At 53.0% G+C, this 27,989-nt stretch overlaps 1 protein-coding gene across 3 annotated transcripts; it reads right to left on the bottom strand.

The window, feature by feature from the left end:
- Positions 1–1,368: 1,368 nt before the first annotated feature.
- Positions 1,369–27,135, bottom strand: BAG6 (BCL2 associated athanogene 6). 3 transcript variants are annotated; one of them, XM_029585931.1, is made up of 27 exons: positions 26,999–27,135; positions 23,046–23,153; positions 21,197–21,314; positions 20,609–20,790; positions 20,394–20,468; positions 20,069–20,125; positions 19,568–19,642; positions 18,854–19,056; positions 18,567–18,696; positions 18,226–18,423; positions 17,764–18,019; positions 17,560–17,616; positions 17,188–17,295; positions 16,916–17,031; positions 16,327–16,411; positions 15,889–16,205; positions 15,131–15,506; positions 14,633–14,802; positions 14,405–14,458; positions 10,599–10,701; positions 10,376–10,500; positions 9,880–10,026; positions 7,692–7,754; positions 7,414–7,560; positions 7,184–7,291; positions 2,768–2,914; positions 1,369–2,547 (listed from the first exon to the last, which is right to left on the bottom strand). In XM_029585931.1, exons 2-27 carry the CDS (start codon positions 23,121–23,123, stop codon positions 2,452–2,454), a joined length of 3,591 nt encoding a protein of 1,196 aa, XP_029441791.1. In that variant the 5' UTR covers positions 23,124–23,153; positions 26,999–27,135; the 3' UTR covers positions 1,369–2,451. The 3 variants fall into 3 exon arrangements, with proteins under 3 accessions (XP_029441791.1, XP_029441789.1, XP_029441790.1); XM_029585929.1 differs by lacking the exon at positions 26,999–27,135 and adding an exon at positions 26,705–26,862; XM_029585930.1 differs by lacking the exons at positions 20,069–20,125; positions 26,999–27,135 and adding an exon at positions 26,705–26,864.
- Between the last annotated feature and the right edge of the window lie 854 nt (positions 27,136–27,989).

Here is a 27,989-nt window from a genome sequence, read left to right as displayed (position 1 = left end):
AGCCAGCACCTGTGGCAACTGGAAGCCCCAAAGGGTGTTCAGCACTGCCCATTGGACCTCAGGGTCCAACTCCTCTCTAGAGGCTGCTGTGGATAATATTGCACCCGGCTTAGAAGGCAGGCTAGGCATTACCGGAGCTTCCACAGGGGTCTGTGGGGGCTCTGGGCTGGGCCCTGATGATTTGGGGGGGGAGGGAACAGGACTCATGCCTCAGGGTCCTGGGTCCAGAGGAGAACGGCGGCTCCTCTCCCCAGCCCCCTCTTTGGAGGCTGCTCAGCTGATGCTGCGCTGGCAGCAGACTGCAATGCACTTCTCTGGCGATATGTTCCATGATGCTCGGCCCGGTCCTTCTCCAGCGATGACACAGAGGCCTTGGAATGAATCGATGCCAGGGACGGGCGGTCTCCTGCTCGACGGGCATCAGAGGAAGATGGAGCTCCATGCCTTGGGTAGAGCAGAGCGCTTGGATCCAAACAAGTACTCCATGTTCTCCAGTCGGGCCCGCTGGCCTTTGGGGGTCATCTGGGTGCAACTCTGACACAGACTGACTTCGTGGGAAGGCCCAAGGCACAGAACACAAATGTCATGCAGGTCCGTTATGGACATCGTGTGCAGGCACTTCCGAAAACCAGTCACCATGTTCGAAAAAAGGGCAGCATGCGGTCAGTGACAGACACTGAAGGTAGACCACCGGGAACCAACCACAGAAAAACAGAACAGACTTACCGAGCATCAGAGGAGTGTGTGCGCACTGATAGACCCTGGAATAGGGAAGGAGTCGAAGATAAAACTTCAAAACTTTCGTAAAGGAAAGTGTGAGGGAAAAAAAACCTCATGGAGCTTCAGTAACCACAAGGCAAGTGGGTGCACAGAAAAAAAAAGACTGAAGGGAGACCCCTTTACGGCCACAGGGTTAGTGGCATGCTGAGCACGCTCAGTGTGCCAGTCAAAGTTCTAGAAACTTTGACAAAAGTGTTCTGTGACAGGGCTCCATCTGATGTTGTCACCCATATGTGAGGACTACTATCCTGCTTGTCCTGGGAGAATCAGGGGATGCAGAGGAGTGGTCAAGGCTGCACATGCCTGGTGGGGGCACCCACAGAGCTTCTAGAAACTTTGAAGTCAAATGTCCACGCTGGGCATATGAGACCCAACCTCCTGCAGTTCTCAGAGAACAGCAATTACAAGTAATTGACTGCTTTGATGTGCCATACATCCAGGATTGCAGTGGCTATGTGAGGAGCTGAGGAAAAGCAGGCTCTGGCACAAACCTCCATTCATGCTGATCATATTTTGTGTGAGAACAGGCTAGCATGGGGCTTTAGCACAGGCCAAAATGGACATTTAAGAATTCATTGAAACAGCCACTGTGCCCATCACAGAGAGTTTATTAACATTTCATCCTTTTAAGGGTAATTTATTATGAAAACATTGCTAATTAGGGACAACACAGAAATAGTCTTCAATCCAGAAACACAAAAGTTACAATGAACAGCAGAAACAACAAAAAAATATCTTAAATATTTGCCTTTGACAAAAACTTCTGTGCAAAATCCAAAATGGTTTAAACAAAAAAAAAAACAAAAACGGGATTCAAGGTGATAGGTGCAAATAATTCCACTGCTGACATTTCTGCCTCATAAGTCCATAACCTGCACAACTTACATGGGAGAAGAAGTGGTTTGTGTGGCAGAGCTGTATTTTTGCTTCCCCGTTTTATTCTTAGAAGAAGCTGAGATTCTTGTCCCTTCCACGGTCCAAACTCCCCTGCTATTATCTCCAGCAGCTGGAATGGGCAGAAGACTGGGTGGCAGGAACTGAGCAGGACAGCATTAACCAATCACTGAGGAAGGGAGAGATGGCTCTCTGACCTGTTTGGGGATTTAAGTGACCTTTTCCAGACATTTTTATGGCATCCTCCCCTTCTGCCCCACCTAACAGTGTTGCTGCATCCAGGCTCTTTAAAATAATCCCTAACAAATCCCAGGGCTACAGCAGCTCACAGAACAGAAAAGCACAGGACAGAGCGAGGGGCAGGCTTAGCTGCTGCGCAGAGGCTGGGACAGGAGGTTAGAACGCCAGGCTGGTGTCACATTTAGAGCACAAATACAGCACAAACAGCAAAAAAAAAAAAAAAAAAAAAGAACAGACTCAGCAAGAGGATTTTTGGTTTTAAATGACCATAAATAAAGGTGTGCACCTTTTATTTGAAAACGTACAGAATAAAATATATTAAGACAAAAAAAAAAGGGGGGCGCGATATGACAAGACGACCCAGAGACAGCAATAAGAGCAAAGAATGCAGTCGGTTAATATTGTGAGCTCTGTTGCAGAGGCAGAATGCACTCACACACGTCTTTCCCTAGAATTCAGTCCAGCAGGTGTGTTTTGGTTAAATCAACATTGAGAAGCCGTGGAACCACCTTCAACCTTCCAGATGCTGGTGAGGCACTAGAAGTCCTCGTCAAAGGCTCGATGCGTGTTGGGGAACCTCTGTGCGCTGTAGCTGGGGTCTTCCCGGACTCTCCTCTGAATATCCAGCCGCAGCTGGCAGGGAAATGAAGCAAGAGACAGGCATTAAAAAAAAAAAATTAGGAGGGAGAGAGAAAGCTGTGGGATGCATCTCCTCCTCCTGCCAGATTCCACTGCACCCAGCTACGCTTTCAAATCACGTCAAGAGGTGCAGAATAGCAGCAGAATGCCAGAGTCTACTCACCTGTCTCTTCCCTATAAATACAAGACTCAGTCACCCCCACCTTCCTCGTACCTGCTCTCTGTAGCTGCCCTGCACCTCGGGGTCCTCCAGATCCTGAGTTAAACTCTCTGCGCTTGTCACTGGTTTGGCTCCAGCTGCTTTTGCCGCTTTATTCACTGCCTCGGACAGCAACAGCTGGGGACCATCTCCCTGCATTGTCTGAGAACAAAGCACCAAAAATTAGTGTGTGTGGCAGCAGGAAGGCAGAAAGAAAAAAGGGAGAGAGAGAAGAGGAGTGGAATGGAAATGTGTGTTTTACGTTTGTCAATTCCAGTTTTGTTAAGTTCACACACCATTCTGGATCCATACCAAAAGCAGCATCTTTACTGGGAAGGAAGCACCGTGACAACTTATCTTTTTCCCAACGAATAGGCACCACCTCCATGCCGACACTCTGAGGTCATGAGAAACATTTATCAACCTGAGCCGCTGGCTCTGAATCAGTACCACACACACCTGGCATGGCCAACCCCAAGACCTCAACGGATTGCTTCAGCAAGGATCCAATCTTCGAATCCTGGGACATCCTTAAGCACCATACCCCCCTTTCACAGAGACAGTGGTCTTCCTAGTGACTGCGCACTAGCACATCCACATGAGGAGCCCTATGCTTCTCCTTCTCTTCTGCCTGCAAGGAATAAATCCTTCCTATACTCTTAGGCTCGTGTCCAAAGAGTCCCAAACTCCTCAGCAACCTGATGTAAAGGGAAGGTGCTTGTGGGGTCTCTCATGCCCAAACACTGATCTCCCATGGCCTTCCTCTCTTTGCCCTGATCATCTGATATACCCAAAGTCTCCAGGGCACTAAATCAGAAAGGGCAATTCTTCTTTGCAGGACAGATCGAGGACTCCTCGTCCTCCCTTGAACCTTCCTCCATAGACTCCCTACCTCCACCCCTTTACCATTCCTTAAGGGAAGCCATGGAGTTACCTGACAATGAGGATTTCACCTCTGCCAGGTCCCCATTCCATCTCCCATCAGAAATGTTTTCTCACCAATGTGGAGACTCCATTCCCAGGGGACAGCTGAAAAGACCTAGTAGGATTCACACCTGCACCCAGCTTTAAGCAGAAAGCCTGGAGTACAAGCAAAAAGGGAGAGGTAGAGATCGAGGAATGAACAGTAGGAACTGGCCCTGGCACCTAAACTTCACCAGTGAGGAAAGGCAATAAAATCAGAGACCTCATCTCCATCTTCACTGTGCTGAGTCACAGGGTTCCAAAATGGCAGCTGCCCTTCTGCTGGGTTGGGGGGGGGAAGCACTTCTGTCCCAAGGTCGTTCCAGCCTGCAAGTCCAGGGTAGTGGGAGTTGTGTTGCTGCTCCCCCAAATTGAAAGTAGCAACGGCTGTTGCCGCCAGCCTTGGCACGTACCACCCAGTCAGCAGACTTCCCATGCTCATCCCCCACATGACCTGCAGTACGTTTGCTGTGGATCTTGGGTCTCGCCACAGGCCACATCACTTCCTGCTCTAAGCTGGATTCTCAACCCTCAGACACAGTCTGCAGAGGAGGGGAGGGCAAAAGGGGTAGGACACAAAATCCCTCAGCCTAGAGATACCTGATTGATGCTCTGAGGGAAGCCTCCTGCACAAGCTGGGGAAGAGCACCTGGTGTGTCGCCTCAGGAACTAGTTAGATATTCACTGATTTCTTCAAGACCAGCATGGGGATGCTATCCTACCATCTGCTGGAGACAGAATAGTGGCAGGCTGATGACTGGCCTTACAGAGAATGGAGAAATTACTTACCTGATAATTTTGTTTTCTTTAGTGTAACCAGATGGACTCAGGACCATCAGCTTCCTTATCCTCGAGGGAAGGAGGAAGGACTGGGAGGGGTTGAGGCTGCTCTTGTCCATGTTCACAACCCAACCGAGTTCTTGGAGGAGGGACCTAACCCTGCTGGTCACCTGGAGGCTCTCTTCCGACAACTTCATCCAGATCAGCCAGTTGTCTAAGTAAGAGTGCACTAGGATCCCTTCTTTCCTCAGTGCTGCCACGACCACCTTAATTTTGGAGAATGTTCTGGGGGCAGTTGCCAGGCTGAAGGGCAGCGCCCAGAACTGGTAATGGTGGCCCAGTACCACAAAGCATAGAAAACACTGGTGATCTTGACGGATTGGGATATGAAGGTAGGCCTCCAAGAGGTCCAGGGAGGTTAAGAACTCTCCCGGTTGTATGGCCATTATGACGGCGTGAAGAGTTTCTATGCGGAAGTGAATTATAAGCAGATGACTACGGATGCTCTTGAGATCCAAGATGGGTCGGAATGCCCCCCTCCATCATGGGTATGATGAAATAGATGGAATAACGCCTCATATTTACTTGGGGTGTAGGTACCGGGGTTATAGCCCTCCGACTGGGGAGCCTTATCAATGTGGATCCCATTGCCAGTTTTTTGTGCTTGGAGTGGCAAGGTGACATCATAAATATGTCGTCTAGTACCCATTTGTCCGACGTGATCTCGACCCACCGCTGAAAGAGGGAAAGTCAGCCCCCTATCTCCTTGTACCATGGATGGGTTGGCCAGACTTCATTGGGAATTTTGGGTCGACCCTGAGCCCGAACCCGTTCCTCTTTTTGGTTGTCTGTTCCGAAAGGACAGACCTTCGAGGGCCGAGATGTCTGAAATGACGAGTTTCTGTAGGGCCGGAAGTGCTGGGAGCCTCTGGTCCGACCCCTCATGAGAGAGGGGCACTGCAACCTCTTTTTCTTATCTTCCAGTAGCCGAGGCACTGGAGATTCACCCCACTTACTGGCTGGCTAGTTTTTCCAATTCGCTACCAAATAGGAGGGATCCTTTAAATGGCATCTTTGTGAGGTTTGCCTTAAGAGGTTGTGTCTGCTGACCAATTTCATAACCACAGCTGTCTTCTGGCCACCACAGAGGCTACTCCTCTGGCCAAGGTGTGAACTAGGTCTGAGCTTGCATCCACTAGGAAGGCTGCGGCGGGCTCGATAGTCTCTCTGGTATGTGCCCCTGGGCTATCTGCCTCACTCTCGAGAGGCAAACATGAGCAAGCCACCAGGGCACAACAGGAAGCAATCCGCAGTGTCATTGCTGTCATGTCGAAGGCCTCCTTAAGGATGGATTTCAACCGCCTATCTTGAGCATCCTTCAAGGCCGCTCCTCCTTCTACTGGGATAGTTGTTTGCTTTGAGACGGCACAGACCAGGGCGTCCACTTTGGAGAAATGCAGGCATTCTTTGGCCGCCAGGATCAGAGGGTAAAAGGCCTCCAGGGCGTCCCATTTCAGGTCAGACAACTCCTGGATGACTTCCAGCATCAGGAAATAGCAATAGGATTTCTAGAGAGACACCAGGATGGGATTCTTCCTTGGTTGCAATGTAGGGTCCATGCCAGGATCTCCCAGGGGGTTCAGGGTCTGGGAGACCAGGGCCGGTAATTCATCGCTGTGAAAAAAAAATCAAAGCATGGTCGGGTATGGATTTCCCCATCCTCCAATGAATCCGCATCCCCTTTGTCGTCCGTGGTGTCCAGGTCCCTGTCAGAGATATCGTTGGTGAGGCGAGGCATACCGATAGGGCTGGGAGGGCGAGGCAGGGGAAGTAGCAGACTGCGCCTGAACAAAGGTTTGTAGGCCCTGAAAGAATTCCAACCAAGAGAAGGCCACTGGGTCCAAATTTAGCCCAGGAGGAACTGGGGTAGTAGGGGCCGCTGAACTCCCTCTCCTGGGAGAGGGGCTGCCCTGGAATTGCTCAGGTCCTGGCTGACCCATCCTCCGACTGGGAGGGGCCGGACTAGGAAAAGTTCTGAGAGTCCAGCCCTCCCTGGGCTTCCTCACAGTGCTGACAGGAGGATTCCAGGTCAGACTGCGCAGCCTTAATATGGCAGGCAGCTCAAAGGGCGGGTCGTTTGAGCTTCTTTGCTGCCGGGGCCATAATACTCTTTAGCTTATGCGTTCAGCCGGATACTGCCTCTCTAGCGCACACAGGCCCGCCTCGGCAAGCGTAAACCTGAGTGGCCGGTTGTGCATGTAGTTATGCGCTTAGATATGCACGTGTTAGGCGCACAAGGGCCTGCCCGTACCACGCGTACCGACGGACAATGGGGAAAAATGGCTCCACAACAAAACCATGCACAAGATGGCACCACCGCGGCCCACCAAGCCTTAGGGTCCAGACTTGGTGGGGGTTGGGGAGTGGTGGTGGTGGTGGTGGTGGTGGAGGGAAGAAGTGTACAAGAGAATAGGGTGCAGGCAGGCAGGTAGGAGCGACAGGGGTCAGAGACAGGTTGGCAGGAGAGGGATCAGAGAGAGAATGGGCAGAGCAAAACAAAAGCAAGAGGGAGTCAGGAAGAGAGAGGTTAAGGATGCAGAAGGTTCATGAACAGGGAAAGAGGGGACTCGGGAAAAGCGACAGGCACAGCAGTGAGGGTAACCCTCAGGGAAAGGGCATGCCCCTTACTTTGCGCCGTTTGGCTGGCATGCCAGTGAGGTAGGCGTCGCTGAGCGGGGGCTGCTGCTTCATCTTCCTCTGATTCTGAATATCCTGACGAATGACGGGGACCCACTCCTGCAAGAGACAAGACGCACGAGCCAGGAGTCGTAAGCACGATGGTGACACCAGAGCGGGGCCTCGCTTGATCACAGAAGGGCCCGCGGCATAACATTTACAACCCCAAAACCCCATCTCACCGGCGGAACGGCTGCCACCCAGGGTTCTGCTTCGGCCTCCTCCCGCAGGGGTCTCTCCACCTCCAGAGGCACAGGCTGCTGCTGCTGGGCGCACATGGCTTCCTCTGCTGTGGTGGCCGGGGCTGGCGACGCTGAAGAGTTTTCCCTCTGAGACACCAGAGAAAAGAAAGGCGAGAGAAACTGTTACATAAAACTCCTGAAGGATTATTAGTCTCTCTCCAGGCACTCAAGGGGCTGATCTGAATGAAAAAAAAAGGTGAAGGAAAGGTTCTCTTTACCTCTGTTTCCTCCATGGTGAGCTCTGCTGGATGCTCCTCCATTTGTTCATCCTGCACTGGAAGCTGAAAGACAGGAAAATTGGTTCTTACCTGCTAATTTTCGTTCCTAGAATACCACGGATCAGTCCAGACTCCTGGGTTTTGCCTCCCGTCCAGCAGATGGCGACAGAGTTTCACTGACACTGCCACCTGCAGCCCATGAGTATTGACATGCGCCCAAGCCAAGAGTTGCCTCCCTGCTCCTTGCCTCGAGAACACCCTTTGCTTCCTTTTGGCTTATCCTCTGGCAGCCGAGGTCCATTGGTCTCTCCAAGACGCTTTACGAGCTCCTCCAAATCACTTAACTTCTTTCCTTTGAAAGGCAATGCTCCTAAGCGTGACTTGGACCAAACATCCACCGACGAGTTCCTTAACCAAAGACTGCAGACATCATAATCCTTAAAGAAGATCTGATGAGGTTATACCTTTTAACTTCCTATCCTTCCTCCATCTATCATTGTAATTTCCTCTCTCAGTTGTCTGTAAACCGACATGATGTTTTTTACGAATGCCGGTATATAAAAGTTATAAATAAATAAATAATACAAGACACCTGCGCCATAAGCCGCTGCTGCCTCCAGACTGTCCACTTGTTTCGCCTCAGATGCAGATAGCGATCTCGTAGCCTGCAACTGCTGTACCCTCTTTGGAAGCGCTAAAAGCGCAAGCAGGTCTTCAGGGAATCATTGCTTGGTCAACCTTCAGGCCCGTCTCGGAGTATCCCACTCCCCAACCACCAAATTCTTCACAGATTTGTGAAAAGGGAAGGCCTTTGCTGGACCCCTCCAGCCATCCATGACCGGGTCCACCCTTCTCTTGTTCGGTCTCCTCCTGGGGAACCTTGATCCCCAACTCTTCAAGAACACAGGGAATCAAGGGTCACAACGCCTCCTTACAGAAGAGACATGCCACTTTAGGGTTGTCCCCTTCAGCAATGGGTACATGGCCCAGCCCCCCCAGCTGAGTCAGTCACATCTAGGCTAGTATCGGGGACAGCTGGGCTGGGAAAGGCAGATACCGGCGAAACTCTTTCCTCTGAATCCTCAGAGTCTACATCCGCACTACCAGGGTGTGCCATCATCCCGAGGACCCCGTGAGACCGCCAAGGTTATCTGTTCCCTGGAACTCCTAGGTCTTTTGACAGGACGCGGACCAAGGGATCCCTGAGCCCGGCCCAACTGCTTCCCACGACAAGCATGCCTCATGCATAAGCAGCACAAACTCTGATAAAAACTTTGTGGGCCCCTCGGATTCATTCCTGAAAAGATCCCCCCTCCTGTTAGTGGGGCCCTGCACTGTCAGAGACAACGGGGAAGATCCTCTGACTCCCTGAAGTCCCTTCTGCTGTTACTGCACCCAGCGGGAGGGAATTTGCAGTCTTCAGAGGCACTCCCGCACCTGTCTTTTGCTTGCCTTGTCGCTCCGGCCCACCCTCTCCATCGGGAGCAGAGCCTGGAGCGCGAAAGCCGCATGAGCAGCAGGCACTGCCGTGTACCATCTGAGGAAAAAAAACCCAACAAAACAAAAACCGCCACGCTGTGCCAACAAAAGAAGGCCCGACCACGTGGCTGACGAGCCCTGCCGCCTCGGCAAGAGGCAAAGCTATCCAGCTTCACCTGCAGCCTCCCCTGCTGCTATAATGCTGCCGCTGTCTTTTTTTTTAAACTTTAATCAAAATCACAAAATCACCCAAGATGAAAAAACAGTGGGTACTTCCCTGTGCAGCAGAAGAGCTACCGGACTCCAAGGGGGGGGGGGGGGGGGAGGGAACTGGCACCACCAGGTAGCCACCCCTGGCGGCGAAAAGACAGCCAGGCAAGGGTCCCCAACCCCCTGCTCGTCCACCTCTAGCCCCTCCAGGGCCCTGGGAGGAGTTCTAGGAAAGCATCTTCTTATCCCTTTTTTTGGACTGCAGGTGGCAGGCCGGGTTATGTACAGTGTCAGTGAGACTCTCTCAGTCTGGCAGGGAGGAGTCTGGATTGATCTGGGTATGAACAGGAAAAGACAATTTTGATGAAAGCATAGAGAGCCCTCATGGCCTCTGCCACGGGAGAGGATTGTGCACAGAGCATCTCACAGATGGCAGCCGCAGCACCCTCCCCTCCCCCCACCCAAGGAAAAAAAAAAAAAAAGCACCCCTTTTGGTTACCTCTTGGCTCTCACTTGTTCTCCGTACGTAGTGAAGGATCTGCTCCTCTGTCACCGGCATATGCTCCAGGACCTCGTGTAGCCTCAGCCCCATCATGGTGGTCAGCCAGTTCACTAGCGAGGGGTTAACATCCGCTGACATCCGCCTCTGTCATGCACGTGGGAGAAGAGTGAGGGACACGGTCATAAACACGTCTCCCAGAACATCATGCCTGCAATGCCAGGCCTCGTGCCTGCGCCATCCGTCCTGCCGTAGCACCGCACCTCACAGGGGTTAGAGCAATGGCTCGAGAACCAGAGATCTTACTTCCTGTGACCTTGGACAAGTCACTATCTCCTGTTGCCTCAGGTACCCACTTACTGTAAGCCCTTCAAAGGCAACCTAAACTGTTGTAATATGCCTTCACCTTATTACACCTATACCACACATTACTGCTTATCACTACCCTCCACCCTCGCTAGCCTGGGTTGTCTGTGGACACAGTGGGTGTACGTACAATCCTGTCACTGATCACCGCTGTTAGTGCAGCCTGCTCCCCACGCAGGCAGTACAGGTTCAGGGCCAGGCATTCAAACAGGCCCTGGTTACAGAGCTCCAGTAGCCGATGGCCGAAGGTGACGTCTGCGAGAATAAAGAGAGAGAGTGGTGTCAGCAGGAGAGGACCAAGGGAATAAACTACCCACGGCGTGGGTGGGCCGTGCTTCTCCCCTTCCCATTACCTGTACAGTGCAGGATGTGTGTGGCAAGACGGTGAAAGAGATCCTGCAGGAACTCCAGGTTCGATCGGGTGATGTCCACCCCTTCCCGCACTTGGACGGAGGCCTGTAGTTAGGATTGGTGGGGGGAGGGGAAGAGGCGGCAGCAGGAGAGACAGAGAGAGAGAGATAGTGTGTGTCAGGGATCATGTCATCTCCAACCCCAAGCCCATCCTAGAACACAGAGATAGAGCATCCCCAGCAGGCACAGATCCCTCGCTCTCCAGTGCAGGAGTGTAAAAACTGGTAAAGCTGTTTCTGAAAGCATCTCCTGTTAGAGACTCATTTTGTTCAGTCATGTGAGGGAAAAAAAAAAAAAGTCCACCCCATGGCAAGGCCAAGTTAAAAAAAAAACCAAAAAACCCCAAACAATGCATATTATATATACACACACACACACACACACAGGAGAATTGGTTCTTACTTGCTAATTTTCGCTCTTGGAACACCACAGGTCTGTCTAGACAAGTGGGACTGTGCATCCCTACCAGCAGATGGAGACAGAGAACAAAAACTTGAGGCACTGCTACATAACCAAGAGTGCAGTCCCTCAGTATTGACCTGTACCCAAGCCAAGATGTGTAACTCCCAACCACCAGGATCTCTTCCTCTAAAAGAGCTGGGGAATGAGCTGGAACTCCCAACCAAACTGACGCCGGAACTATGGTCAAGAAAGAAACAATTTTAAATCTCCAAACTGCGAAAACTATATACAATTATCTTCTTCAGAACAAAATTAAATTCTGTATCACCAGCAGCATGCAAAATCAGGAGAGGTCTTTCGAAAAATAACCATAATCAGAATGGGCTGCAAGTCTGGACCTATCTGTGATATTTCAGGAATGAAAATTAGCAGGCAAGAACCACATTTTCCTTTCCTGTTCATACCCAGATCAATCCAGGCAAGTGGGATGTACCCAAGCCCCTTTACACGGGGTGGGATCCCGAAAGATCTGCACAGAGTGCACTTTCCCCAAAGGCGCCCTCCTCTGGGGCCCTAACATCCAAACAGTAGTGTTTAGTGAAAGCATGAAAAAGACCACATTGCTGCCAGACAAATCTGCGGTGACACCAACTGCCAACTCCGCCCAGGAGGCTGCCCGAGTCCTACTGAAATACGCTCGCAAACACTCAGGGATGGACAGACCTTTACAAATACAGGTCGAAACTATGGTCTCCTTCAACCAACAAGAAATCATACTCAAGTCGCCTTAACCACCCCTTCCTTGGCCCACTGAATAACCAAAAAGGTGGTCTGAGGTCTAAAATTCATCAGTTACCCTGAGATATCTTAGGAAAAGCTGACGCACAGCCAAAAGACGAAGCTCCCTCGCATGGGGAGAATAGAGCGTCAAATGCGAAAATCCCGGCAACTCCACGGTCTGGCTAAGATGAAAAGACGACACTGCCTTGGGCAAAAAAGAAGGAACTGCTCGCAACGAGATCCCATCATCGGATGCACGACAAGGCTTGGAGCTCAGAAATCTGTCTCACTGAGCAAATCGTCACTAGTGAAAGAGCCTTCAGCGCAAAGGCTCGAAAGGAGGGTCAGACAAGACTCTCAGGATGGACAAAGCCTTTGAACTGGAGGGGGCAAATGCTTTGCTCCTTTAAAAAAAAAAAAAAACAAAAACAGCTCTACATCCGGATGTGAAGCTAAAGGACTTCCCTGGTCTCCTTCCTCTAAAACAACCTAAGGCTGCAGCCTGGACTCGGAGATAATTATAGGCCAAACCTTTCGATAGCCCCTCCTGCAAAAAGGCCAAGACCTGAGCCACATTTGTTTGCAAGGGATCAATGTCATGGGCCGCACACCAGGCCTCAAACACTCTCCAAATTCCGATATACGCCAAAGAAGTGAAGGATCTCCTAGCCTGAAGCAGAGTAGTAATCACCAGCACACCAGGTTAAGAGGCGGTGCCCGTGAAACTTTCTCTGTCTCCATCTGCTGGAAGGGAGGCAAAACCCAGCAGTCTGGACTGATCCGAGTATGTTCATGGAAACCCCTTTAGGCGGAAATGCTGTCTTTCAAAAGCGATCTGTCTGTTCCGATAAGATGGGGTTCTAACGTAGCAGACCCTTCAAAATGGCTTATGTGACCTGTCCCGTCCACCGCCAGCTGCACCAGATCCACAAACCACGGACGTTGCTGCCACTCCGGCGCTTCCAGGATCACTCATTCTCGATGCTGTTCGATGCGACATAGCACCCGACCTAGAAGTGGCCACGGAGGAAAGGCATGGAGCAGGAGCCTCTGGCCACGGCTGAACCAGGGTGTCTCTCCCTGCGGAGCTGAACTCCCTCCAGCAGCTGAAAAACTTGGTTGCCTTGGCATTCTTCGTTGTTGCCATGAGACTGAATTAGCGTTTGCCCCACCTATGCCGAAGGAGCGCAAAGGTCTCCGCAGACAACTCCCACTCCCCTGGGTCTAGCCGTTGCAGACTATGTTCAGGCGGACTATGAGAGACGCTGCTAGAGCCGCTAGATGAAGCTCCGCCCAGGCGAAGAGCTCCTGAGCCACCAAACAACTCTTCATTCCGCCCTGCCGATTGATGTAGGCCACCGTCGTTGCATTGTTCGAGAACACACGAACTGCCCCGGCTCTGAATCCGAGGGAGAAAGAACAGTGCCCTTCTCTCCAGACGCTTGATGGACCAAGACGCTTCCCCCAGGGACCCCTGCACTGGGGCCGCTGATCCTTGGCACACATGGTCACCACCACCCAGTCCGGAACCTCCAGATCCACTCTTACCCAAGTTGGACCGCGATAGCAACCACGAGAGACTGGATCTGGCCTCCTCCTGGAACGGCAGCGGCACTTGAAACTCCTCTAACGTCGGATTCCAAAAGGGATAGGAGAGCTTTCTGTAAGGGACACGTGTGCGCAAAGGCCCATGGCACCAGACCTAGTGTGGAAACCACAGACCCTAGTACCCGTCAATAATCCCACAGCTTGGGAACCGGCAGGTCCCTCAGACGAACCACTTGAGAATCCTCTCCAGGGTGAGGAACACCTTGCCCACCAGGGTATTGAATCTCGCACCCAGGTAGTCCAAGGACCGAGGCGGGACCAGCTGACTTAATTGCCCGGTTTATCCCCCAGCCTAGAGAGACTCCAGGTGCTCCGTCACTCGCCGAATGGAGGTGACGCACTCCGCTTCAGACTTCGCTAGAATGAGCCAATCGTCTGAGGATGAGCCAAGTATTCCCTGCTTTTTTTTTACATTTTTTTTTAAAGAAACAGGGCCTAAAGGGAACAAAGGAGGAAAGACTACCCGCTGAGGAACCAGGCACGCTGAGGGAGCGAAGGGCCCAGAGGGGGAGAGGGAACCAGGGCCCCTGGCTATCTAGGGCTGAGTCCTGTCTGGGATCACCAACTCTCTGCTCACCCTGCTCTACCCGAGGGATGGCCCACAAAGGAACTTAACCCCTCAGGGAGCCTTCCTGTTAAGAATCTTCTTTCTTCCTCCATTTTAACTCCAAACTGCAGGTTTTACAATACTGAGGGACTGCAGGTGGCACTCTCTCTCGGTCATGTAGCAATGCCTCAAATTTTCTGACCTCTGCCTCCAGCTGCTGGTAGGGATGCATAAACCCACTCGCCCGGACTGGTCTCGGTAGGAACAGGAAATATACATCCACACACACAAAACAGGGAACGGCTTTTAATACAAGTTGCAGCCTACAAGCTTCAGGGTCCGTTTATAGTAACATCTGTGCTGGTACTCTAGTGGACCCTCCAAACAGTAAGGAACAGCAAAGGAACTTACAAAACTCTCCCGGATGTACTCTTCCAATCCACTGATCAGGTTAGCGGTGGCTGCCTGGGGAAGTAACCAAACAACAAATGACTTCTTCTCCCCCCATACATGGACATACGCAGCAAACTCCTGCCGTGCCAGCATCCGCTGGTATTCCATAACCGAGACCCCCCACCATATAAATGGCTCTGCCGGTGCATTGACTTATACATAGCCATCAGCCCTCTCTCCTCTTACACGCGTGTTCTGTTCGGTAGGCTCCTGGTTGTGCAGGAACTCCTCCCGGAAGAAGCGGTTCAGCTGTGGCTGGATGCGCTGCAGCGGCTGGAACTGACCATGCAGTAACATCACCATGTCCACCATGGAGAAGTTCTGACAGATGAGCGACAGCAGGTCTCCGAAGAAGCCTGAGGGCAAGAGCAGAGGTTCTAGTGAAGGATGCGGGTGCCACTCCTGCGGAAGCACATTAACGCCTCGTAACACGCTCACCCACTCGACTCTCCTGCATCCCCATCCCCTTCCCGCACATTCCCCTACTCAACCCCGACATCTGCGTCGTCATCTCCACACCATACCTAGACAATTCCTGCATCCAACACCCCTATATGTGGAGATCTATCAAACCCACCATCCCTACAGAAACCACGTGCACGCATACCAAACGGCACGTGCAGCACCCCCAGGTCCTGTCCGCCACCCTGCTGCACGAGAAGTCTGGGCAGCAGCGGTCCTTACCCAGGGCTCCGTCAGCGCCCGGCTCAAAGATGTTACTGGAGCCGCTGAGCCGCTGGATGAAGTCGGCGATGCTCTCCGTGCTGCCCTGCTGGGCACTCAGTGAGCCCATCATGGAAGAGAGGACCCCTTGCACCACGCTGGTGAAGAACTCGGGGGCCAGGGTGTCAGCGGGGCCTCCTCGCTCCACACGTGGAGCTGGCGGCGGCGGCTGCTGCTGCTGCAGTGTGGAAGCAGGGGCCGCCGTGAGTGGCGGAGGCGGCGGCTGCTGCTGCTGGGATGGAGGTGCCGCATCGTTCTGTGGCGGAAGCGGTGGAGGGGGGGGAGGAGGAGGTGGTGGTGGTGGTGGGGGCTGAGGTGTCAGCACAGTCTGAGCTCCCTGCAAAGAAGCACAAACAATCAAGCAGGTAAAGATCTTTTTCTGCCCCCCTAACCTTCCTCTCTCTAGCTACATTCCCAAAGATCCTACTCAGTCCTCCAGTCATCTTCTATCACCACAATCGACGCCCTCTGAAGGCTAACACAATTTGGGTTTCAATCACCCGTGCCGATGCCAATCCCTGGCGAGCACCCCTCCATGACCCTCCCGTCACATCTTGACCCCAAAGCCCTTGAGTTTCTGTTTGTACACAGCACAGCCCCTTTTTGTCCTACCAGATATCCTGGTCGTTTCCTGCATAGCTCCCCCTCCCCCTTGGGTCGCAGTGCGACTCTCAGACGCAGAAGTTCCCTGCACCTTTCCAGGGGGCTTTGGGACTCACCTGTAAGAATTCAGTCATACCCTGAAGAAAGGCGGGGGCACCAGGCATGGCCACGGTGATGGTGGGGGCCCCCATGCCGGCCACGCCGGCCATGCCCGAGCCGGCCGCTCCCAGGATGTTCCCCAGCAGCTGGGAGAACTGAAGCTCGGCAGAAGGTGGAGGCAGCAGGGGGGCGCTAGGAGGAGTGGTGTCACTGCCGCTGCTGCTGGTGTCTGTGGAAGTCACAGAGGTGGAGGTCGTGGGCTGGCTGGAGGTCGAGGAGGAGGAGGAGGAGGAAAAGGACGAGGAAGGCGATGAAGAGGAGCTGGCACCTTGAGCTGGAAGGGAAGACAGACAAGTGGCAGTTAGTTGGGGGGGGGGGGGGCGCAGCACACGGGATTCGGCGTGCCGACGTGTAGGCGCACGCGGAAAAGTACAAGAGCTGCAGGTGGAACTCACCGACTAGCACTGGCTGCATGAGAAGCTGCCCCACCAGACCACTGATCATCTGCGCCAGGGAGGCATTGCCACCCACGCCGGCCGCCTACGGGGAGAGAGGCAGGAGCTTAAGAACGCAAATACCTTCCAGCGCAGTCTTCTCTAGCACTGCTGAAGCGAGTAAGGTATGCTTGAAGGCTCCGGCTGTGGAGCAGCTGGAGTAAGACCGGCTCTTAGGGCAAGTTTAAATTAGGCACAACCCAGTCACATGCCCTTTGGATCAAGAAGGGAGCGGCTTGGGCTAGTGAGGCTCATTAAAAAAAAGACCTGAGATGGCTGCAACCAATCCCATCATGAGGCTTTGAATCCCAGGCAATGACAGCAATGGGAACTTCTAAAGGGGGAGGGGGGAGGGCTTGTGACCACTCAACCTGTCAAGCCAGCAGCTCCAAGGGGGCGTGGCATGAGATCATTTTTGTGTCACCGTGGTAACTTACAAGAGTGTGTGAGAGTGAGAGGGTGTGAGGAGTGAGAGAGAGTGTGTGTGATTTCCTCTCTGTGTGACTGTTTGCGTGCAAGACACTTTACATTTTCCGCCACCTCTACGTACCGCAGCTCCTGGGGGCTGGGGGGCCCCGGGCGGATGGCCATGGCGTACATTTGGAGGGGGTGGCCGAGAGAAGACCACCCGGGTGGGCCCAGCCTGGAAGTTGGGGACCTGCTGACCTACAAGAAAGGTTTGGGATGAGAGAGGGGAGGGAGAAATAAGAAGGATCAACTTACAGACAAGCCCAGAGTCTAAACCTGCAAGAAACCCTAGCACAAGCAGGGAATCACAAAAACAGCCGGGGTCCAGAAAGACCCTGCTCCCCCCCCCCTTACCTGTGGCAGCGGAGGCTGCAGCTGCCAGGGCCTGCTGCGTAATCTGGTGGGAGATGGCCTGCATGAACTCCGGGGGCAGGCTGGGCATCTGCACAGAAGCTGCCCCACCTGCCAGAAGAGGGAGAAGAAAGCTGTTGCTTTGCTCTCTACAAGGAAGAGCGGCTGCAGGCATCTGCACCTCGCGCAACCAGAGCGGCTGCAGGCATCTGCACCTCGCGCAACCAGAGCGGCTGCAGGCATCTGCACCTCGCGCAACCAGAGCGGCTGCAGGCATCTGCACCTCGCGCAACCAGAGCGGCTTGCAAGGCTTCTGGGGCTACGCCAGCTTTACGCTCTTGGACGCGTCATGCATTCATGCGCCGAGGTTCTTACCATGCCCCGTGGTCCCCGAGGGAGCAGATCCGGTGCCACCAGAGGGTGAACTGGAATCTGTGAACGAGGGGAAGTGGGCAGAGAGTGAAGAACAGGATTAAAAAAACAAAAAAAACCACCATAAAAGGTGAAGCAAAGATTGCCACAAACACGAGACAGTCAGAAAGCAAGAATCTCTCCCCCCCCCCCCCCCCCAGCGCTCACCCTGGAGGTTCATGTGCATCATCATCAGAGGCTCCACGGTCTGGTGCGTGATGCGGATCACCCGTGGGTGGGAAGCCTGGCTGGGAGCTGGGCCCTGGCCTTCGGGGCTCACCCCAGCAGGTGAAGGGGTAGCCGCTCCCATCTCGCCTGGCGTGGTCTGTGACGCAGCCTGCTCTTCCGGGCCTGCAGGTGGCGCCGTCGTCTGGGAGGCCCGGGCCCCGTTCCCGGTCATGGTCACCGTGGTGCCGACGTTTATCTGGGGCAGGAATCGGAAAAGGAAGGCGAGGGTAACCGCAGCATTCGTGCCCCATTCCCACCCCCCCTTCAAAAGCACAGGGCTGCTATTCTCGGGCTAGACCGCTTAAATCTTGAGATTTCTGAACTGAACAGGGATGGTTGCTTGCTGTAACACTATGGATGCTGGCTGTAGCACTATAGTCACAGGTTCTAAAGGGGTCTCACCTGTATGGGGATGGCTGCTTGCTGCACCACCATGGGGGCTGTGTAGTGGGACATGGGCCGCACCACATGCAGGTGTCGGGGGGTGCTGCTGGACAGGTTACAACGCAGGTCGGACAGCGCCACGAAGGTGTTCCCCAGCAGACGCAGGCACTCCCCCACCAGGTTAATGAGCCGCTGGTCCTCCTCTCGGCCCTCCGTCTGAGAGAGAGAGATGGGGGGGGGGTGGTTTCACTTTTGGCACTGTCATGGACGTACAAAGACAGAGGCATGGGGGAAGGGGACAGCGAGAGAAGAAAAGTGGGTAGACCGGCAAGGCACACGCAGAAAGCTGCACGGCTTACGTTGTTGTTGTAGTCGGTGTTGGTGGCGCTGCTCAGGATCTCCTGGAAACGCAGCATGTGCGGATTCAGCTGCTCCTCCACCCGTCGCAGCTCCAGCAGCACCTCGCAGTACTCCGAGGGGGCCGGGTGACTATGGAGGAGAACGAGACAGGGGCACTGCAGGAGGAAGCCTTCAGCCAATCGCACGCCTCCTACACCCACCACCCAGGCACCCACACAAAGGCGTGCAAGAAACTCGGGAGAGCCCCGAGATCCTGGCCCGAGCCGGCCAAAGTGCCCACACTTACTTTGGTGCTGTTGTCTCTGTTGAGGTGGTACTGCCCGGCTCCCCCTCGCCGGCAGGTTCTGCCCCTGGGGTGGCAGCAGCAGCAGCCTCCTCCCCGGGAGGGGCACCACCTCCCTCCCCCGTTTCCATGGAATCTGCTCCTTCGGTTGCAGGGGTCTCAGGGTCCCGGGGGTCAGTCTCAGACAGTGGTGCATTTCCAGATCCCTGCAAGACGGCGTCGATGGGAAACAGGGTTAAACAAGTGCTGCGAGTGACCGTTACTGGCCGGGGGGGAAGAAAGAAAAATGCTCCAGACGCTAACAGGAGTCATTTTGTCTCCTTAGAAGGGAAGTGGTAAAGCCTCTGTAGAAACCTGCTTTGGAAATTATCCTATATGCTCGGAGGCGGCCATCTTGGGAGACGATGACATCAGGAGCGACCAGGCCCGGACAGCCAATTCAGCATGGGCAGAGTCCGTCCTTCTGTGTCATCACAAGCAGGGTGCGCCAATCGAAGGTGGTGAGGGCGAAAGCTCCCTGGAGCTAAGACGGCTACCCCCAGACATATCTTACAGACAGCATCACAGAAGGAGCAAGAGCAATGAATAGAGGACATGCATTTTTCCCTTGCCTCTCTGCAGGGTCCCCCCTTGACCTCCACAAGAAAAGAAAAAAAAAAAAAAAAAATGAGTCCTAGGCCTTCTGCTTCTAATCCACCCCCCCCCCCACACACTTACCTCCAGCCTGCTGAGGATCCCCTGAATATCACGCAGCATGCGCTGAGCCATCACCAGCCGCACCCGGGGCTCGCTCTGAAACACAAGAGACCCCCTCGATAGCTCAAATTCTGGGGGATTGCGGGAGCGCCACAACGTAGCAGCTACATATTCTATACACAGAAGACAAGCGGCACCCCACCCCTACATCGGCCACTAAACACCGGACTGGAAAGTTTAAATAAAAATAATTCTATCAGGTTATGGGGCCCCTGAGCCTGCCTCTATGATAAAGCTTCAGGGGCAGGAGCCATCCCTCAGGTGTCCCTGCCCCAGTCCTCTCAGTGAACCCATGGGCCGACGCCATTGGCTGCAGGGCAGAATCTGCTCTGGCCTTGGCTTCACACAGCCCCAGGGACCCTCCGAGACACCTTCTAAAGCTCCATCACACAGCCCTAGGATCCTCTGGGAGAGACAAGCTCATTTGCTTCCTGTCTGAGCTCTCTTGTGGTGCCCCCTTACCTGGATAGGTGCCTGCTGCTCCATGTTTATGTGGACATCGACAGACGAGCCATCACTCTTCCCGTGAAAGGGATCAGGAGAATGAAGGTGGAGAGCAAATTGAATAAAATACGTCAACTACCATATAAACAGGAGAAACACCACCACCACCCCCCCCCCCAACTCGCCATTCTCTTCCTACCATGTACCCCAGCATTTACTGACGTCTCCCCTCGCCCACCAACACCGCGCCGCTTCACTCTCCCCATCTCAGCTCTCTGGATCAGGGACCCAGCCTTCACTCCCATCCTCGGCGCGCGCTCACTCGCTCTTTCTTCCGACTCACCCCGGTGGTAGCTGTGACGCGTGCGTTTCGCCCGGCCGCCTCTCCCAGCCCCGACATCACCTGCTGAACCGACTGCTGCAAAGCAGAAGAAACAAGGTGTGCAAGTGAGCATCGAGGCGGATTAACGAGGGGCGCCATTCTATTCTGGTTACACGGCAGGAGGCCACAGAGGTCCAGAGCCCTGCAGGCCGGACGCGGTCCCACGGGCTGCTCACCGGTAAGTTGAAGGTCCCCACCATGACGTAGCTGTTAGCATTCCGGTCGTGCACCGCCGAGCCCGACCCGCGCGGGCCTCCGTTGTGCGACGCCGACGTTCCAGCCCCTGATGTGCCCCCGGAGGCGGACTGTGTCTGAGGGGGCGCCCGTTCCACCAGGTGAATAACTTTACCATCCACATCTGGCAAGGGGAGGAAGAGAGAAGGCAAAAAAAAAAAAAAAAGGAAAAAAGTATTACAGAGTGTGAGGGTTCCACGCTCGCTGTCTGTCTCCGTCTCAAGGCAAGGCCAGGCCAGGATCCCACCGCTGACACCCAACGGGAGGTGCCACCGCTGAAAAGAAGTGTGAACCACCACCTTAACAGCCCCCCTGTCCTATTTACAGGTCAGCATTACACAGCAGAAATGCCCACCACTCACACCAAGCACTAAAGTCTTTGTCCGATATCCAGATCCTGATCCCCTGCTGGTTCCAGTCGAACAGCAAGCAATCCCCCATTCTTCTTCCGAACCTAAGGCAGCTGCCCGCCCCGATTATCTCCTTTAAGCACAGGAGGCAACAGATATCCCCCACTGCCCCATACTCACTGTACTCTTTCATCTTCTTCTCATCCTGCAGCACGCGTCCCTGGTATATGAGCCGCTGTTTCTCTGTGGGAATATTCACCGCTCCTGCAATGTGCTCTTTGAACTCGCTCACCGTGATCTGGAAACCAAACAAGCTCCCGTTTACCATTTTTCTTTCACTTCTGAGATGTCACACACAAATGGATCTCCTGCAAATTCAATAGTGGCCAATTTGTGGCGGGGAGGGGGGAGAAGGCCGAGAGCAGGACAGGCCCATCTCTAGTGAGGGAGGAAAAGACCACTATAGCTCTTATGCCGTCATGTACAGGCCCGCAGGAGACCCAACGCTGGAGGCTTGCCAGCATGGAGGGGGATAAAGCTGCAGTAATGCCCTGTCCAAGGCAAAACAGAAGTGGGACCTAGACAGAAAAGGAGTCCAGAAGCGGTAGGGGGCAGTTGTACCTGTTAGAAATACAGCACGCCAGGGGATTTCAGGGAGCTACTCACTCAGTCCAGAGGGTCCGTGATCTTCATTGCAAAAGCATGCAGGTACAAACTTTAAAGATCTAAAAATGTGCGCCCCAGAGGAAAGGCAGATTTCCATGCACAAGAGGCGAGCGTCTTTCAAAGGCCAAGGAGGCTCAAGAACGAGGAGTCGTGGAATGAGAGCGAAAGGAGGTAGGCTAAGGAAATCTCTCTGTTCCGGAGAGACTGGTGGATGCGTGGAACAGTCTCCCCGTGGAGGAAGGATGCTCACACTGGCAGGAGAGACTGGTGGCTGCGTGGAACAGTCTCCCCGTGGAGGAAGGATGCTCACACTGGCAGGAGAGACTGGTGGATGCGTGGAACAGTCTCCCCGTGGAGGAAGGATGCTCACACTGGCAGGAGAGACTGGTGGATGCGTGGAACAGTCTCCCCGTGGAGGAAGGATGCTCACACTGGCAGGAGAGACTGGTGGATGCGTGGAACAGTCTCCCCGTGGAGGAAGGATGCTCACACTGGCAGGAGAGACTGGTGGCTGCGTGGAACAGTCTCCCCGTGGAGGAAGGATGCTCACACTGGCAGGAGAGACTGGTGGCTGCGGGGAACAGTCTCCCCGTGGAGGAACGATGCTCACACTGGCAGGAGAGACTGGTGGCTGCGGGGAACAGTCTCCCCGTGGAGGAACGATGCTCACACTGGCAGGAGAGACTGGTGGCTGCGTGGAACAGTCTCCCCGTGGAGGAAGGATGCTCACACTGGCAGGAGAGACTGGTGGATACGTGGAACAGTCTCCCCGTGGAGGAAGGATGCTCACACTGGCAGGAGAGACTGGTGGATGCATGGAACAGTCTCCCCGTGGAGGAAGGATGCTCATACTGGCATTAACCTTCTAAGGATTTTATCGGGTGTTAAAGCTTACTCTGTGCTATTGGCCAGGGACACAAGAACACTTGCACACGTTAAGAAACGGCCTCCTGTGTCGCAGAGATGCTTCATTTTTCCCCGTGGGGCAACAAGTTTGGGGAGTTTTACTCCATCTTTCCAACTGGCGGCTCCATTCGTATTCAGGCACGACGAGTCTCTGCCCCCGAGAGCTTACAACCCGAGGCAATGGGAGATAAACGCAACTTGCCCAAGGTCACAAGGAGAGTCCAAGAGGGAAGCAGGATTTCAATTCTGGTTTTCCTGGCTCTTGGCCACTCCTGCTCTCCTGTGTAACTGATGTGGATTCAAGCGCTCCCATTTTGCACCGAGTTGTGATCGCTCACTGCAGGGGGCCCTCACCTGTATTTCTCTCTTCTCATGGATTCAGATAGCACCTTACTGAAAATGTTGGCTTGCAGTGCACACACTGTCCTACACAACACTCCCTTCCCTGCCATCTTACCTCCGCCTCCACCGTGAAGCTTCTGGTCTGGGAGTCCAGAGTTTTCACTGTCACCTGAATATTTTCAGGGTCCGCCATGGCTGAGTGCGCAAGCTCTCCTGCTCCTTCCTGCAGGGGGGAGGGAGGGGGATAGAAAGTCAGATCCATGAACACCCCAACAGACTCAGACCTCCTCACAAACTACTCCCGCCCTTCCCCGGGAGTGTACAGAGAGCGTGCAGAGCACAGCAAGTAATCCGGATGGTTCCTGACCACATGCCGCTTCTGCCCCATAGCGCACCCCCCCATCGAGCTGGATTCACTATTTCCAGCCCTGGGGAGATCATGTCCTGCCCCCTCCTGCAGCTCTCCTAAAGCATCCCACACTAACATTTCAGAGACCACTGCTGCGAAATAAAAAAACAGCCACGTAAAGTCTTGGCACCTGTTTAATGATAGATTTTATTATAGTTTCCAATATTATTATTTGTGCCTTATTGTAAACCGTTATGATGGTCCCTAACTTAATGACGGTATAGAAAAGTTTTTAAATAAATAAATAAAATCCCACAGCATCCCCACCTCTTTCCCGGGAGCAGGCACTATCAGAAAAAGGCTGCCCCCCCCCCCCCCCCAAATCATCTGCATTTGATTGGTCCACTGAGCTATGACTTATGGCGTGAGCTAATCAAATCCTGTGCTGAAGTTGTAGCTCCCTCCCCTCCCAGGGTGTGACACCCCCCCCCCAGCCAGGCAGGTTTTCAGGATATCCCACAATGAATACGCATGGGATCAGTCTGCATACGCTCCATGTCGTTTGCAGCTGGAGCCAACGTATTTCCATTTGGGGATATCCTGAAAATCCGAAAAGCTGTGCAGTCGCCTGGACAGATTTGGGAAGCCGCGGCTTAGATGACTGTTGGAGATGTCACATCAGCCTTCTTTATCAACAGCGCTTCAGGACAGTCCCATGGGAGGGTGGTGAGAGAGATCTCCCGTCCTGCTCCACCTCAGGCTTCTCTGAATCAGTGAAGCCTTGTTGCCTCTCTCACACTTACTGGCAGGCTTCAGGAGGATAATCAGAATCAGTCTCCTGAGCTAGAGAGCCAGGGATGAGGTGGCAGTACCCAGAGGCTCTGCTTGCTTCGGTCTCTTTTAGTATTGGTGGTGATAGGGGAAGGGGGAGACAGGTGTGAGAGCGAGAGGGGGTGGCAGAGTGAAAGCAGGCACAGTAGAAAAGAGGGAAGGGAGCGTGCCCGCAGTCTAATATAAAATTCATGTGTCAGACTCTGGGACCCTAATTTTGGCCCCTGTTGATGCCATGGTTGAATGCATCGCCACAAGGTGGTTGGACAGGGACAGTGTTAGGCTGCACAAAGAGTTAATCTATACTCTGTGGCATAAACACTTCAGAGAAGAGCTCCCAGCAGAAGTCGATCCCCATGAGATCAAGCCTGCTTCACCCCAACCAAGCACAGGTTCAATGCTACGGAAATTATTAACACAAGAAACTGTAGCTCTTTTCCACAAATTTATCATGCACGCGGCAGAGGATAAACTGATCACACACAATATAGATAAATATTTATGCATACATATGACCATGCCCACCAGCGGTAGGATGATAACTGTGCAGTACTTGTGAGGGTTGCCAGAGCACAAGTGACACACTGTGCACATTACACACACGAGGCCAGGGCTGGAGAAATCCTGGGTGCCAGGTCACCTGAAGTGTTCCCAGACTGGGAGTGAAACAGCAGCTGCCAGCTGGGCCCAGGCAGCGATACGGCTGCTGACAATGCCATCACCAGGGCTCAAAGCAGACACATAGCTATTGTTGCCACCAGTAGCCTGTGGGTCTAGGTAGAGATGTCATGGCCCAGGACTCCAGGGATGCTCCCCCCCCCCCCCCAACTGCTTGGAAGACAGACTGAAGGGAGGGAGAAGTGTCTGAAAACAGGGTAAGGAGCACATGGAAGAAGAGGAAGCGGAAATGCTGGGGGAGGGGGGGGGGGGAAGAGATAAGCTGGAAGAGGTAGGGAATAGCACCTGGCAAAGAGGGTAGCAGGGAGTAAAGAAAAGCAGAACGAAAAAAGGAGACCCGAAAGACAAAAAAAAAACAAGGCATGCAAAAGAACCAAAAAAAAAAAAAAAAACAGCGAGAAGGGGCAGAAGGGGATAATACAGGGTATCCAAGAGGTGGCAAGATATTCTGTATAGAGTATATCCAGGCGGGGATAATACAGGGAATCCAAGAGGTGGCGAGATATTCTGTATAGAGTATATCCAGGCGGGGATACCCAATTAGGCACATTACACACACAGGGAGGTTGTGTGTTATGTACACACCGACCTTCCCTTCAGGGAGGGAGAGCACAGGGCTTATGTGGGGTCAGATATACATTACATAAGTAGGTTACACATATGCAATATATGAGGGAAAGATGAGATACAGGGTCCTCCCTTCTCGGATTCTGTGGATTACATTGTCAAGCTTTGTAACCTTGGGGTCATCCAATTCCTCTCTGTCCTCCTCTACATTAATCCAAATCCAGCCCTTCCTTGCTGGGCAGCCTGGGCGCTCGCCAGCTCTCCCACGATTTTTACTGTATCGGCCTGTAGGTTAGGTAGGGATGTTTAGCTGAGAGAACAGACAGCTGGGGGGGGGGATATGCTAGAGGTGTATAAAACCATGAGGGAAATAGAAATGTGAATCAGTTATTTACTCTTAAAAAAATAATAATAATAATAATACAAAGACTAGGGGGGACGCTCCATGAACTTAGTATAACAAATAGACAATATTCTCTCGCACTTAAGCTCTGGAATTCATTGCTGCTTAAAGACAGCTAGCGTTGCTGGGTTTAAAAAAAAAAAAAAACCAAACATTTGAACAAGTTTCTGGAGGAGAAATCCATAAACTGTTATTAACCAGATAAACTTGGGGAAAGCAACTACTTATGCTTGGGCTTTAGGAGCATGGGATCCATCTACTGTTTGGAATCTTACCAGGTATTTGTTGGAAAAAAGAATACCGGGCTTAATGAACCCATGGTCTGACCCAGTATGACAATTCTTATGCTCCTCACAGATCTCCCAGTAAGCCATCTCTGTCCATTACAATTTATTCAAAATTCAGCTGCACGACTTAACTCTCTTGCGCCTGTGTAACCCTTCCATCTCAAGTCACTACATTGGTTCCCTACCCTCTTCACTCACCTACAACAGCCTTCATTCTACAGATCCTTGCTACCTCTCTCCTCCCGCAAGTCACTTTTCTCTATACCCTTCTCTACTACCAACGCCCTCCTCGACATCTGGCACAGCTGAACATACCAAATAAACTTGAGTTGGTGCATCACGCTCCCTTTTCTGGAATTATTCAAATGCAGTCTAAAAACGCCTTGTGAGGCTTTTCGATCTTAACCCCTGAATATTGCACCCAATCAGCAGTCTGAACATTATTATACACGTAGACAGCATGTACAGACGGCGAGGGCGCGATATACGCATAATATACCAGCATATTACACAGATGCAACATATGCAGTGCTCCATATTACGTAGCATCACACAGAGAGGCAGAATACTAGGGAAAAGTTAGAGATGGGCCGAGGCGACGTACATTGTGTACATCCCAGACATATGTGGCCACTACGGGCAGAGAGGATAGGCCTTACCCAGTCACCTGCTAAAAAAACGGGGCAGATACGCATGCACACCGAGCCCATATATGTGCGCGAGGGCCGATGCGGCACGCACAGCCCGCTCGCACGGGGATGGGGCCCCCGCTACGGGCAGGAGATACATTCCGCGCACGCAGGGCTGGTTACCGTGCGTAACGTCACGCGCTCACCGCCCAGCCATCGCGGGAGGGATACATGTCACATACGGCTACGTACACTACATATCATATACACCACACACGCGCGCGCACTCCCCCAACCCCTCACACGTCGCGATCTCCCCCTCACCCTCGGGCCCGGTGGCGGCGGTGGCGGCGACCTCCCTCCTTCCTTCCGTCTTCCTTCTCTGCCGAGTCTCCGCCCCCTTCTACTATTGCGCAGGCGCGTCACTTTCTCTTTTTTTTTCCTTTTTTTTTACGCTTTCGCTCCCAACCCGACGCGCAAGCGCCATCCACGCCGGTCCCTGCCGCGGGAGTGCGCAGGCGCGAACTGCTTCGAGGCCGCCCTCGCCTTAAGCGCGACCAGCGGTTTTATTATTTTATTAATATTTCTACGTTGTGATTGCGGAAGCGAAGCTCCGGCTCTCAGCCCGTTATCCGTCGGGTGGAGGCGGGGGAACTCAGCTCGAGGCACCACCCCCCCCCCCCCCCCCCCTCTCTGCAGGCACTGCCGCTGTGGGTGCCGGAAGTGAGGCGCCTGGGATAGTTTCGGCTCTCTGTGGTCGCCGGTGATGGGTTTAATGGCAGGTCACGTGACATCCAGCCGCTCTTTCTTCATCGGGTTTTCTATCAGCAAATTGTTTTCTCTGTGGCCCGCTTAAGCGTAATAAATAAATATTTAGCTGGCGACAAGTCTCTAAAAAACACTTGACGAGGAATAAAGGTGGAGGTGAGAGAGCAACCGTCAGAACATAAGAAATTGCCATACTGGGTCATACCAAGGGTCCATCTAGCCCAGCATCCTGTTTCCAATAGAGGGCAAACCAGGTCACAAAAATCTGGCAAGTACCCAAACACCAAGAAGATCCCATGCTACTGATGCAATTAATGGGGAAATTACTTATCTGATAATTTCGTTTTCCTTAGTGTAGACAGATGGACTCAGAACCAATGGGTATAGTGTATGTACTCCTGATAGCTGTTGAAAAACCAGATTTCAATCTGAGTCAGCCCTAGTACATATACCTGATTAGACATGATAGTTTATTCTTAGATACACTCATATCTTGATATTTATTCTCCTAATACAAAGTTATACATTGTTTTGTATTATCTCAGTT

This window comes from Rhinatrema bivittatum, unplaced genomic scaffold, assembly GCF_901001135.1.
Source record: "Rhinatrema bivittatum unplaced genomic scaffold, aRhiBiv1.1, whole genome shotgun sequence".
Lineage (NCBI taxonomy): Eukaryota > Metazoa > Chordata > Amphibia > Gymnophiona > Rhinatrematidae > Rhinatrema > Rhinatrema bivittatum.
The sequence above is the reverse complement of the archived record's forward strand: the minus strand, read 5'-3'. Positions and strand labels throughout refer to the sequence as shown.